At 37.4% G+C, this 13081-nt stretch overlaps 1 protein-coding gene across 2 annotated transcripts in view; it reads left to right on the plus strand.

The window, feature by feature from the left end:
- Positions 1-614: 614 nt before the first annotated feature.
- efna2a (ephrin-A2a) overlaps positions 615-13081 on the plus strand; it is a 75692-nt gene continuing 63225 nt past the window's right edge. The window contains exon 1 of one of the 2 annotated variants that reach the window (XM_048163893.1): positions 615-1831. In XM_048163893.1, coding sequence (XP_048019850.1) covers positions 1722-1831 — 110 coding nt within the window. In that variant the 5' untranslated portion in view covers positions 615-1721. The remainder of the gene's footprint in view (positions 1832-13081) is intronic. The other variant, XM_048163894.1, reaches the window with a different exon arrangement.

Below are 13081 nucleotides of genomic sequence, written 5' to 3' on the forward strand. Positions count from 1 at the left end.
GTCTTATCTAGAGAAACCACTGCTCATTTTCAAAAAGATTTTTTTTTTTAATTTTATGCGTTTTAACCATAAATGCTCATCTTGAACTAGCTCTCTTCTTCTTCTCTATTAGAATTCCAGCAGTATAGACACTGCTAAGTGTATTACTGCCCTCCACAGGTCAAAGTTTGAACTAAATTATCATATACAATATGCTAGTGCAAGTATATAACAATTAGTTCAAACTTTGACCTGTGGAGGGCAGTAATACACTTAGAAGTGTCTACACTGACGTAATTCTAATAGAGAAGAAGAAGAGAGCTAGTTCAAGATGAGCATTTATTGTTAAAACTTAGGCTATATAATTTTTATTTATTTATTTTTTTAGAAAATGAGCGATGGTTTCCCTAGATAAGACCCTTATTTCTCATCTGGGATCGTGTAGAATGCTTTGAAGCTGCGCTGAAATTGTAATTTTGACCTTCAACCGTTTGGGCTCCATTGAAGTCCACTATGGAGAAAAATCCTGGAATGTTTTCATCAAAAAACTTAATTTCTTTTCGACTGAAGAAGGAAAGACATGAACATCTTGGATGACAAGGGGGTGAGTGAATTATCAGGAAATTTTAATTCGAAAGTGAACTAATCCTTTAATTGTTTATTTTAATCTACATTCCTAGTTTTTGGTAATAAGTTTTAATTCAAGCAACTTTAAACCTGAAATCTAATGGTTTTGGGCAATGGTTGATAACTACTACTGTTGTTAAGAGACTAGGAAATTATTTGATAAAAGAAAAATAATGCTTTTTACCCTAAAATGCTTTAGAAAACTATTTAAAGACGCATATAAGCAGTCTTGAGATGACAGTAAATGGCAGAGGTGAGTTTGAAGAGAGCTCGTCCAGGCCCCGCCCCCTCCTGAAGGTACACCGCTGATGATAACTGTCGCACACGAATCAGATTCAGGATGATGAACCGATGAATTATGAAGAAGTGCGCGAGTCAGATGCTTTAGAAAGCTTGCACGATTTAGTTGCTCGAAGCTAAACGTATACCAGATCCGACAAGCTGATTCAAAGTGTGAGCAAAGGCGGAGATGTTTAAGCCAGAATGGGGCAAAATTGCCTTTGTTCCTCCAGGACAGAGAGGACTCGTGCAAGCGGCTTGAGATGTGCGTAGGATCTCTGCTTTTCAACTGGAGCGAGCTAGAAACAACACGATTCCGCCAACAACTAACAGATAACTTGTGCGAATAAGATGGAGCACTGATAAACGCGAATCAGAAAGGCGTGTGTTACAGACGGGGATGTGTTTCATGTGTGCTTCTCGTGCAGACCACATGGGGTAGAGGTATCTGGAAGTTACAGCGCTGCAAACGGGGAGCATCACTGTAGGAGGCTCGAGACGCGCATTACACTGTCCCGCGTTCATATGATGGACGGATTTCTGACAGAGCGATAGAAAATGACCGTGGACCACCTTGGAGCCCTCTGGCAGCATAAGAAGCAACTGTAATGGATTTTCCCCTAAAAAAACATCCACTGTTTATGAAGTAAGCTACAGAAAGTGATGCTGCTCGTTCTGTCTGAAGGAATGAAAATCGCTCTGGATTACAAGCCTAGTTATGATGTTCAAAACTACGAATATACATTCACTCAAGCAAGCGGGTATTTGAAAATTTGTCTGTGAAATTAGCGATCGAGAATCTTCTTTTGGAGGTGAAGACTAGTATAATAACTCAAATGGAGTTGCCACTGGTGGTTTTTACGGTAGTGTGTTGGGTCTCCGTATGGTCGGACGACAGGATCATCTCAGACAGACATGCGGTCTACTGGAACAGTTCAAACTCCAGGTGAGTGTAGCTATGGCAAGCTGTGTTAATATTAAAATATTAGACCACTTTTAAATAAACTTTTCCTGATAATTTACTCACCCCCATGTCATTCAAGATGTTTTTCTTTCATCAGTCGAAAAGAAATGAAGGTTTTTGATGAAAACATTCCAGGATTATTCTCCTTATAGTGGACTTTAATGGCCACCAGACGGTTGAAGGTCAAAATTACAGTTTCAGTGCGGCTTCAAAGGGCTTTAAACGATACCAGACGAGGAATAAGGGTCTTATCTAGCGAAACGATCGGTCATTTTCGAAAAAAATACAAATGTATATGCTTTATAAACACAAAATATTGCATTGAACGTACTTCCGCATTCTTCAAAACGCTTACGCTGAATGTTCTACGCCTTCCCTATTCTACTTACGGAAAAAAACGAAACTGGCGCCGAGTTCGTTCCGTAAGTAGAATAGGGAAGGCGTAGGACATTCAGCGTAAGCGTTTTGAAGAATGCGGAAGTACGTTCAATGCGATATTTTGTGTTTATAAAGCATATACAGTTGTATTTTTTTAGAAAATGACAGATCGTTTCACTAGATAAGACCCTTATTCCTCATCTGGTATCGTTTAAAGCCCTTTGAAGCTGCATTGAAACTGTAATTTCAACCGTTTGGAAGCCATTGAAGTCCACTATAAGGAGAATAATCCTGGAATGTTTTCATCAAAAACCTTAATTTCTTCTCAACTGACGAAAGAAAGACATGAACATCTTGGATGACATGGGGGTGAGTAAATTATCAGGAAAAGTTTATTTAAAAGTGGACTAATCCTATATTAGGATATAAGTCCTATATGTCCTATATTATGTTATTGTACCATTTCTTTTATATTGCGTGTTAGTATTTTTTAATTTGCTAACTTTTTACCGCTGAATTAAAATCTGAATGTTTCATACAGGCGTTTCATATCCGATTATTCCAGTTGTTGCTACCTGTTTTAGTTTGACTAAAGAGTAAACGTAAATATCTGAGACAATATCTATCCCGAATTGTTAGCTACTAGTGACATTTTCACACCAGCTATAATTTGCATTTTTATTTGTCATATGTAATGATGACTAGTCAGAGTGGCTGGCTACTTTAAGGTTAAATCTTCGCAGCAAGATTAAAAATGTTATTAGTAATGTGATACATGCTAGTAGGAAAACTGATACAATAGATATTAAGTATTTAAATAGTGTCTAACCGAATAATTTGCTAACTAAACAAGTTATAGTACTTTTTTAATAATTACTTGTAAAACTGGAGTGCCAGCAATAATGGGAATACTCACTAGTTGACTTTGAATAGTTGTTTTTTTCCTATCCTATGGAACAACATGCAATTTATTACTAGTACTGTTGGGATAGTGACTACTAGCAAATTACCACTATTATCTAATAAATAAGCACTAGCAACTGTTGAATAATTGATTAGGTTCTAGTCATAAATGAATTCATTACTGGTCATTAAATTAAGTACAACTTAGTTTGAAGTAATAATTGTTAAAATGGCTTGCCATTCTCTGTTCAAACCCCAGGCCATGAATCAGTACTGCTGTAAGGCACAAGGGATGAAGATGGGCCATTTTTTGAATTTTATGAATTACAAGGTGTAAGTTAAATTATTGTGTAGATTGTAGAATATGCATCTTCCATCAAATATTTGTGACTGAGTATGAGTTTAAACACTGCTTATCCTCTTGGAAAATTACACAGGGTTGAAGAAAAAAACAGGTAGTGATCATATTTGCTAGCATCTCCATATCATATAGATTTAACAAGTGTTGCTATTCTGTCAGAGCCACTGTATCATTTTCAAAATGAGTAACAACAGAATAGCAACACTTGTTAAATCTTTATGATATGAAGATGACAAATATACTGAATATCATGGTATTTTCAGAAGATTTTGCACAAGCTGAATAAAAAAAAACTGCACTTTATTATCATGATGTATTTTTGTCAATCAAGAGAGCAGCAACCCCAGACGCTTTCACATGTTGTCAGGGTTTGAAATCATAAGTTCCATGTAAAGTTCATTGACATTGCTCATTCCTCCCTATTTCAAGGGTATCTGTGAGCAGGGTTCTCTTGCTGGCTCGGAGGGTTTGCTCAGGGGATGTCAGCCTAATGGCTTTTGACATGCAGCTCCTCAGGTAGAGCTTGGCTAGATAAATAAACACGGCGAAGGTGCTCTCACGGCTGAATTAACAAAGTTAAGAGTGGCTGTCTTGCAGTACATCAGTAGTCTGCCGAGGTTTAAAATATTAAAGAGGCTCAGAGGAAGATTTCTTCTCGAGCTGGGTGCATGCTCTTCCACCTCAATGAAATGTAGGGCTGGATTTGAATTTTTTTGCATTGAATAAGCCACCTTGATGCGTTCAATCTGCATTAATCCTTATTTAGCAGGATACTTTACTTTTTTCCACTCTTAAGACGATAAATGTGCAGTGTTAGAGTCTCAAATCTATTTCCCCTATTTATGATTTTTTTTTTTTTTTAAACGGTATAGGTTTGCTTACATTAAGCTCTTAAAAATAAATGTTCCAAAATGGGGGTTTTGTAACATACTATTGAAGAACCATTTTTGGTTCCCCAAAAAACAAACAAGTAAATAGTTCTTAAAAGAACCAATTTTTTCCTTAATGTGAAAAAGAAATCTTGAAATCTTTTTCACTTTAAAGAGCTTTTTGTAGAATGGAAAGGTTCGTTTATTCATGGAACCATAGTTGCCATTAAAAGGCTTTTATTATTTTTATATGCTGCAATAGTTTTCAGAATTGAAAAAAAAAAGCATTTCTTAGACTTAAATAGCCTGTAACCCTTTTGCTGGTGCTCACAAAGAACATGTTTTTCTACTATTTTCCAGCTACCCTATCAAAAAGAGCCGCATTTGCGCCCCACCAAGGGATTGTACGAGAAACAATCCAAAAAAAAAAAAAAAAAAGAACACTCAGGGGTCAGCTTTACTTTTCAGCCCATCCTGACCTCCCTTCTAGTCCTCTTGCAGTATTGTAGTCACAATCGAGGTGAGCCTTTTGCAGGGCAATTCACCTTGAGCATTAAAAGCTTGCCATGAATCATATTTTCTCTCTCTTAAGCTCCCTGTCAGGGGTTTTCTATTGAAGCCCACACTGAAAAGAAGATGGACATCCCCTCAATGCCAATATGGTTGGCCTCTTGGGGGTCCAAATGAAAAAAAGGGAAGATGCCCAGCTCTGTAACCCAAGAGGATGGACTAATCTAATCCTGTGGTTTATCCTTCAAAAGGCCCTCTCTTCTTGAAAGCTTTGAGGTTCTTAACAGAAGTCCCGGCTCATAGCCCCTCGCTCAAGTTGTGCTGCGGTTGGCTGGGGACAGCTCAGTGCTGGATGTTGTCTCGGCCTTCGCAAAGGAAAGAAGGGGAAAAAAACAAGTGGAGCTGAGGAATCCAGTGCTCACAGTGATTCATAGATGGCTGCTGTCATTATTCCCTTGACAGCTCACACTGCTTTTTTTCTGAGACACTCTGCGGCTGCCTTTTGGGCCCTGCAGTAGTGCTTTCTGTTGAAGTCCTGGCACAGCAAAGCAACTGAGGGTTTTTATTTGCATGCAGGTTCATCTCTAAATTGTTACCATTATGGAAACAATGAATATGTGAAAAGGTCTAGATGGAAGCCACGAATAGCCCTGGCTCTGAGAAAGGCTATGAATATCTTAAAGTAAATTGCCTGTGCGACATACAATGCGTGGACGAGTCCAGTTTGCAAGTCATTATATCAGCTTATTGTTATTCGTGATTGAATTTAATTACACATAACCTCTCGTCTGATTGTTTGCTGTTAGATGGAGTTGCACAACCATGTCTAATGATTTTGACGATCTACAGCTGTGTTGATGATGTAACGGCTTTGAAATACCCGTCTTTACAACGGGGAGAATCTCAAGCACTCCGGCTCGGATTTATATCCGATACCCTTCAGTTTGTCTGTCGTATTTAGGTGGAATTTAATGAATTTAATAAAATGAAACTCATTTATTTCATTCGTCCTTACGCTGAGATAGCGCTCGTATACTCAGAAGCGTTTCAAATTTCCTCTTGTCAGACAAAGCAGGTAGAAGCTCAAGTAGCTGTTTGAACAGTATAGAGGCCTGATGCTCATGTTCTGATTTGTCATTCCCGTCTATCTCGGGAAAATGTATTTTCAAGATGTTTTCACCCAGCTGTCTCTGGGTCTATGAGGCCACATTGCTGAAATCTTTCACCAGATGAATTATGTTTTCAAAACACAGCACAATCCTGTCAGGAAACGGGCGGCTTTTGAAAACTGGAATGGTTGTTAGTTAAGTTTCCGTTCTCTCTCTGTTGGAAGGTCTCTTTTTGATTTTACTGCACTCTCCAGGTGCTTCACCGCTGACTCGTCGGCATATGGGAATATGTCTTGAAATATGTAGGTTCACTGGTTAAAGATTCATCCCCTTTGGTTTTATCATTTGGTTGCTGCGCTTTAGAGTGTTTTTAGGCCATCCTTAAAAATATTCTTGTTTGCCGTAACCCGACCGACCCTGTCAATTTAGGACCGACTCAAATTTTTTTTTTTTTTTTTTGCTTTAAGTCCGACCGACTTGCCGGTTGTAAATTTGAGTTAAGACCGACCAATTTTGTTTTTTTACTCTTCAAACAACTAATACAAAAGCAATAAAATAATATTAATTATATTTAAGTAAGTATTGTAAATATATAAATAGCCTAGGCCTACATACAAACGAAGGCTACGTTCTTTCTTTTAAATAAAAACCGTCATCTATGTTTACACTATTGGTTAACGGATGTCACAGTATGGCCGGTGCGTTCGCTTCGTCTCAACCCGTTGAGAGACGAGACGTGCTGACAGATAAAATAATTACATGATTGTGATAGCCTACGTATATTTCTCTGATTTCTTCAAGCCGTCGTATTTACCATGTTTACTATGGTAATAGCGCGCATAGTCTTGGTGATCAGAATCCACATCGGATCACAAACATAAGTTATTTAAAACACTTGCTGCTGTCTGAAAGTGAGTTTTGAGCTAAAATGATTTTAAAAGTCTTTAATGCTGGTGTTAGCTGGTAACCTACATGTAATCATCGGCGCCTCCGTCTCCACACACGGATAAACTCCGCCTTTGCTCGTAACCACTCCCTCCTCAAGCCCGAGCTGGCCCGCTTTGGACCAAGTTATTCGGCGAGCCGAAAAAACCGGGCCGTTGGCCCCCAGGAAGCCCCGATGAGGCACGATCAAGCCCCGGAAGTGACAGTGGAAACGCGACTGGCCCTGGCACGCACTAGCACGCCCGCTTTAGGCCCGACAGTGGAAACACGGCTGCCCCCGAAGGCACGGGTTGAAAGACCCAGTCAGTGACGTCAAGATATGCTAATTTGTTTAAATTCATACCTACGTAATCACCATCACCAAAATTGTACTTTTTTTTTTTACATTGAAACTTGAAAAAAAAAAATATATAGACCGACCTACCGACCCTTTTTTTTTTTTTTTTTTTTTTTTTTTACTATTACTGCAAACCAAAATATTTTTAAGGATGGCCTTAGTTTTAGCCCTGATTGTTCTGTCATTTTCATCCAAATAATTCAACATTAGCAGTGGGGTACATATTTATCTTTGTATGGTAAAAGTGTTTTAGTGCTTAAGTTTTCAAGCCCTGTTAGACCCTAATTACATCTCAGTATCTATTGTGTACGAATGTAGTTTTATGGTTTTCCCAAGGCTTAAACATTTCAGCATGTGGAGCAACTGTGTTTGTTTATCTGAGGAAAACAGAATAAAACATGTACTTTGAGATAGACATGGTCTAAATCACACTGTTACATAAAAGTGATGCTCTTAAACGTTTAAAAATAGCACAAGGTGCAGCTTTAACCCTGGGGCTACGGTAAGACCTGTGGCAAACCACTACATTAATGCGTGTTTTTCCACTTTCCACAAGCAATCTTTGGGGAAAAAAGACTGTCCTTTTTCCAGTAAACTTTCATAAATCTTTCTCTTTAAATACATAGCTAGGGCTGTGGATGTTGCTTTTGCTGTATATCTTGCTTTCAGTGCTTGCACAGTATGCTATATCTGTCTTGGGGATACAACTCAAGGAATTTTTCAAGCTGTCTGAGCACTTGCGGCACTGTGGAACTGAAGCTCGGCATTGTTTTAGGGTGTGCAGGTTCAGACCTGACACATGCTTGTTCAGCAGTCATTGAATAGACCAACTGTATGTGAAATGTGAAAATCAGATTGTAGGATTCCTGTGCTGATGGAATGAGATTTCTTCTTTTGTCATTTATTTTTAATTATCACTTCTCTTATGCAGCTTTTACACCTGAGAGCACAAAAGCTAAAAAGGCAATGTTCACAACAAAAAGGTGCATTTACACAGTCTAATGCTGCACAAAGGATGCAAAAATGCAATCACACAGGAATTTACAACAGCAGAAATAATAATAATATTATGAAATGTAATGTTTTTCAAGTATTGAATTGATAATATAGAAGAAAATATTAAATGAAATAAAAAATATAAAATAAATACTAATAAATGGTATAGTTTTAGGTATAGTTCACCTAAAATTGAAAATTCTCTCATCAATTATGTATCACCGATATGTAGAGTTTTAATTAATTTTTTTAACTGCCTATTTTGGGGCATCATTAACTATACACTCATTTTGGCAGTGCGCCGCCCCTTTAATTCACCTGCTCCCTGCCACACGAGCTCTTGACTATGTTGCAGTGCATTTACAAAGTTCACACAACTAATATAACCCTCAAATGGATCTTTACAAGATGTTCGTCATGCATGCTGTATGCATGCTTCGAATTATGTGAGTAAAGTATTTATTTTGATGTTTACGTTTGATTCTGTTTGAGTTTGAGGCTGTGCTCTGTGGCTAACGGCTAATGCTACACTGTTGGAGAGATTTATAAAGAATGAAGTTGTGTTTATGAATTATACAGACTGCAAGTGTTTAAAAATGAAAATAGCGACGGCTCTTGTCTCCGTGAATGCAGTAAGAAACGATGGTAACTTTAACCACATTTAACAGTACATTAGCAACATGCTAATGAAACATTTAGAAAGACAATTTACAAATATCACTAAAAATATCATGTTATCATGGATCATGTCAGTTATTATTGCTCCATCTGCCATTTTTCGCTGTTGTTCTTGCTTGCTTACCTTGTCTGTGCACAGATCCAGACGTTAATACTGCCTTTCTTTGTCTAATGCCTTGAACATGGGCTGGCATATATGCAAATATTGGGGTCATACATATTAATGATCCCGACTGTTACGTAACAGTCGGTGTTATGTTGAGATCCGCGTGTTTTCCGGAAGTCTTTTAAACAAATGAGATTTACATAAGAAGGAGGAAGCAATGGGGTTTGAAACTCAATGTATGTCTTTTCCATGTACTGAACTCTTGTTATTTAACTATGCCGAGGTAAATTCAAATTTTGATTCTAGGGCACCTTTAAGATTTTTTAGGTAGGTTGAGTATTCATGTACAGAAACGGTAATCAAATGTAAAATAACACTGCACTTTATAAATAAAATGTACATTACAAATATATTTACAAAAGCTATTCAATCATGATCAGCGAGTGAATTTTCTCTTTGTCCTTTGTTGTTTGATTAACATTACACAGACGGCAGCAGGATTATTAGGCTGCTGTCACTTTAAGAATGAATGCACGGATCCAATACACTGTTACACATGCGTTTTCTTTCTCAACTGTTTACATTCACTTAAGACAAAACCAACTGCGTTTACAAGGATATTGTGACATAATTTTGTGTGTATATTTGTCCGTTCAAGTGCAAGATGCGAAAAAAACTCAATTCAGTATTTGCACACTATATGAGAGGCGGCTTTCTGTGTGTGTGCTTCGGATGTGTACGCAGCACAGAAAACAGAGCGTGATTCTTCTTGCACTTCAGTGGTTTAAAATCACATTAAAATGCACACAAAAGAATCGAGGTCAAACTCTAAAATTACCACACACACAAAAAAGTCCCATAAAAGTAGTCCATGTGATATATTTTTCAAATAAATTCAGTCTTGGTGAGTATAAGAGACTCGTTTCAAAAACAGTAAAAAAAAAAGAAAGAAAGAAAAAGAAAAGAAAAAGAAACATTAGATATACTATGTCAGGTTTGAATGGAGCACCTAAAGGGACATGGAAATTTGCGTCCTCTTGCAAAATGGTTGCATTCCCCGAGAAACTTTGCAAACTTTGCAAAAGTTTTGTGAGAGAACGCAAAGGTATTGCGAGTGAACTTAGAGTTTCTCAGGGGAGCACAAAACTTTTGTGAGCATTGAAATATATTTGTTCCTCCCATCTCATTTTTTCCCATCACCATGTCCCTTTAGGGGTTCCGTAGGTTTGACATCAGATGAACTTCCTTTATGACTGTTGTGTGCTTTTTTGACATTTTAGAGCTTCATTATATCCAAAAAGGAGCAAGAATGTTTCTCAAAAAATCACTTTTTATTCCACAGTAAAGAGAAAGTCATGCAGGTTCGGAAAAACGACATAACGAGCATTTTAGCTTAAAGCTGAACAGTGTCTGTCTCTTTGCATTCCCAGCTAATTAAGTGCACTCAATAAATTGTGATAATGTCCTTCACCTCGTTTTAGGTGAAGAGCGGGATTCATGATAAGGGGATCCAATCACTAAATCGGGGATTGAGTGTTTGCAGCTCATCAGAACTCGCTGATTAATGACATCTTAACGGCACTTTGCGCGATCAGCATCATATAATGAAGAGTCTATATATTTTGCTAGATGTCCTCAGGCAGTTCTGCACAGCACACAAGATATGTTCTTCTGTCCAGCCATTGTGTTACTTTACATGTATTAAGGCACAAAAAAAACAAGGTTACAATGCAGTTTTCACCCAAGAACGTTTGTGATTTAGAGTTTCCTGACATAGATGATCCGCTGTGAGTTAGGTAGCGTGAAGTTCTCATTTCTGTAGCCTTAAACCAAGCTATAACTCTCCATTGTGCTCAGCACCGGAAAGTGGTTGTCCTATATCAAGCCCATCGCTGTCTGTGTTTCTCAGCCCCTCGCAGACATGCCCATAGTGGCTCTTAATTAAGAATGTTGTCACAGAATAAAACTTCAACAGATTGGTTATTGATTGAACCTCCTTTCTTGGCAACAGTCTCCAAATCCCCCATGACTTTTTGCCAGCGGCAGCTATTACACATGAGCAGTAGGTACTGCATGTTTAACTCCACCATTATTCTCCAAAGCCATTTTGCTTGCTATATTTCGGTTATGTGTGGTTATTTATCAGTGCCTTCTAACTGAGGATTAAAATGGGTTGTAGCATAATTCCTAAATACATTACACACAGCTCTGCTTCGGTCTGTGCGTTTAAAGGCAGTTTAAGATAATAACTGAGATAAAAGCCAGATACTAAACCTGTTTGCAGTCCTTAGGCCTAGATTTCAGGATGTGGGATAAAATCCCTCCCTAAGGCTTGGTCTCACATATGATTAGGATATTACACTAGTATGAGATAAGATATAATTTAACATTTGTGTTCTAGACCTCGGCTAACCCCAGATCACCTTAATGATTAGCACTTTGATACACTTTTGAGCAAAATTGCTAAAAAGCACCATAAAAGTATCATAAAAGGAGTCTATGTGCCTTGTGCACTTTATTTATTTACTTATGTACATTTATATTTATTTATGTATATGTCTTCTAAAGCCAAAACTCATTTATTACTCATTATTATCATTACACTTTTATGACACTTTGCAGTAGAGCTGCACGATTCTGGATAAATTGAGAATCACTTTTTTTTCCGTATAAAATAGAGATCACGATTCTCTGGATAGACAACTAAACAAAATAGCATGTAATTTACTAGAGGTTCTGACAAAATGTTAATTGCAGCAGTCTATTTTTTAAAAAAATAATTAAATTCATTTTTTAAAATCGGTTTGAATTAATTATTCAATGACTCACTCATAAAGACTTAATTTGTTTCATTACTGGAAGAATCAGTGTTTTTGAACGAATCTCCTTAATGAATGATTCAATGACAATTACATTTTTAGTAGTCACTTGTCTCCACCTACTGGTGTAATGATGGTGTAAAGTTACTTTCAAAAGGTGATTTACTCTGTTTTGATTGCTACCATAGACCAGTGTTTATATCCGAAATATAAACTTCTTTTCCCTGTAGTTCTGTAGTAATTAGAAATATTGTAACACAGAAATAATGAGACTGAGTGGCTGAAAAGACAGTTTGTGAAGCTGTACATCATGACAACTGCTCTCTCATGACATCTGTGTTTTAACATTTGATATTTTCCATATTAATATATTTCGTTCTGAGTTGTAGTTTAATGGTATTTTACCATTTTAATGTATTTTAGAAATATTGTTCTCAAAAACATAAAATATAATGACATGAGTTAACTACATTGGTGAGACATATTTAAAAAGACAATAGCTAAGTAAACTGTATAAAGTTTGCATGTGTGCGGGAGGAGAAACTAAAGCCCTGAGGTTTCAAGAATTAGTGAAGGACAGTTTTTGACCCCTTTTGCATCTTTTTGATTTTAATGTCAAATGTACTGCTAAGAATATCAATGAAGTGAATGGCGTAGACAGCAAGGGATGGCATTGCTAATTTTAACGCCTTGAGGAATATTTTATGCATCATATCAGAAAGAGCTGCATAGTAGTTGATTGATTGGATACACTTCAGACATGCCAGTGTGGAGATTTCACACAAACATGCAAGTCGTGTGTATGTTCATGTGTCTGTTGAAGTATTTATTAATAGTTAACCTTCTAATCTGCTTTTCATATTTATTTTGCTAAGGTTTAGTAGTTAAGGAGCTAGTTCAGAAAGGAACAATTAAGGAACTGTTCAGATCCCTAGTTTGTAGCCTGTGGTCAGAAGCGCAGTATTTTGCAGTAAAGCGACTGGACTAGAAGGTTCTCTCACCCCAGGCAGAATGCTCCAATGCCACACAGGGTGCCAGACACATTCTCGCCCATGGGACATCTTTGTCTGCTCAGATTAATCACAGTGATGTTCTCTAATGGACCATAAGAGCTGGTTCCAATGGAAGCTTGTTTCCGCCATGGAAAAAAAACATGTAAAAGATAATTGCGACTTTTTATCTTACAATTTTGACTTTTTTCCTCACAATTGCGAGTTTACA

Source organism: Megalobrama amblycephala, linkage group LG17 (genome assembly GCF_018812025.1).
Source record: "Megalobrama amblycephala isolate DHTTF-2021 linkage group LG17, ASM1881202v1, whole genome shotgun sequence".
NCBI lineage: Eukaryota > Metazoa > Chordata > Actinopteri > Cypriniformes > Xenocyprididae > Megalobrama > Megalobrama amblycephala.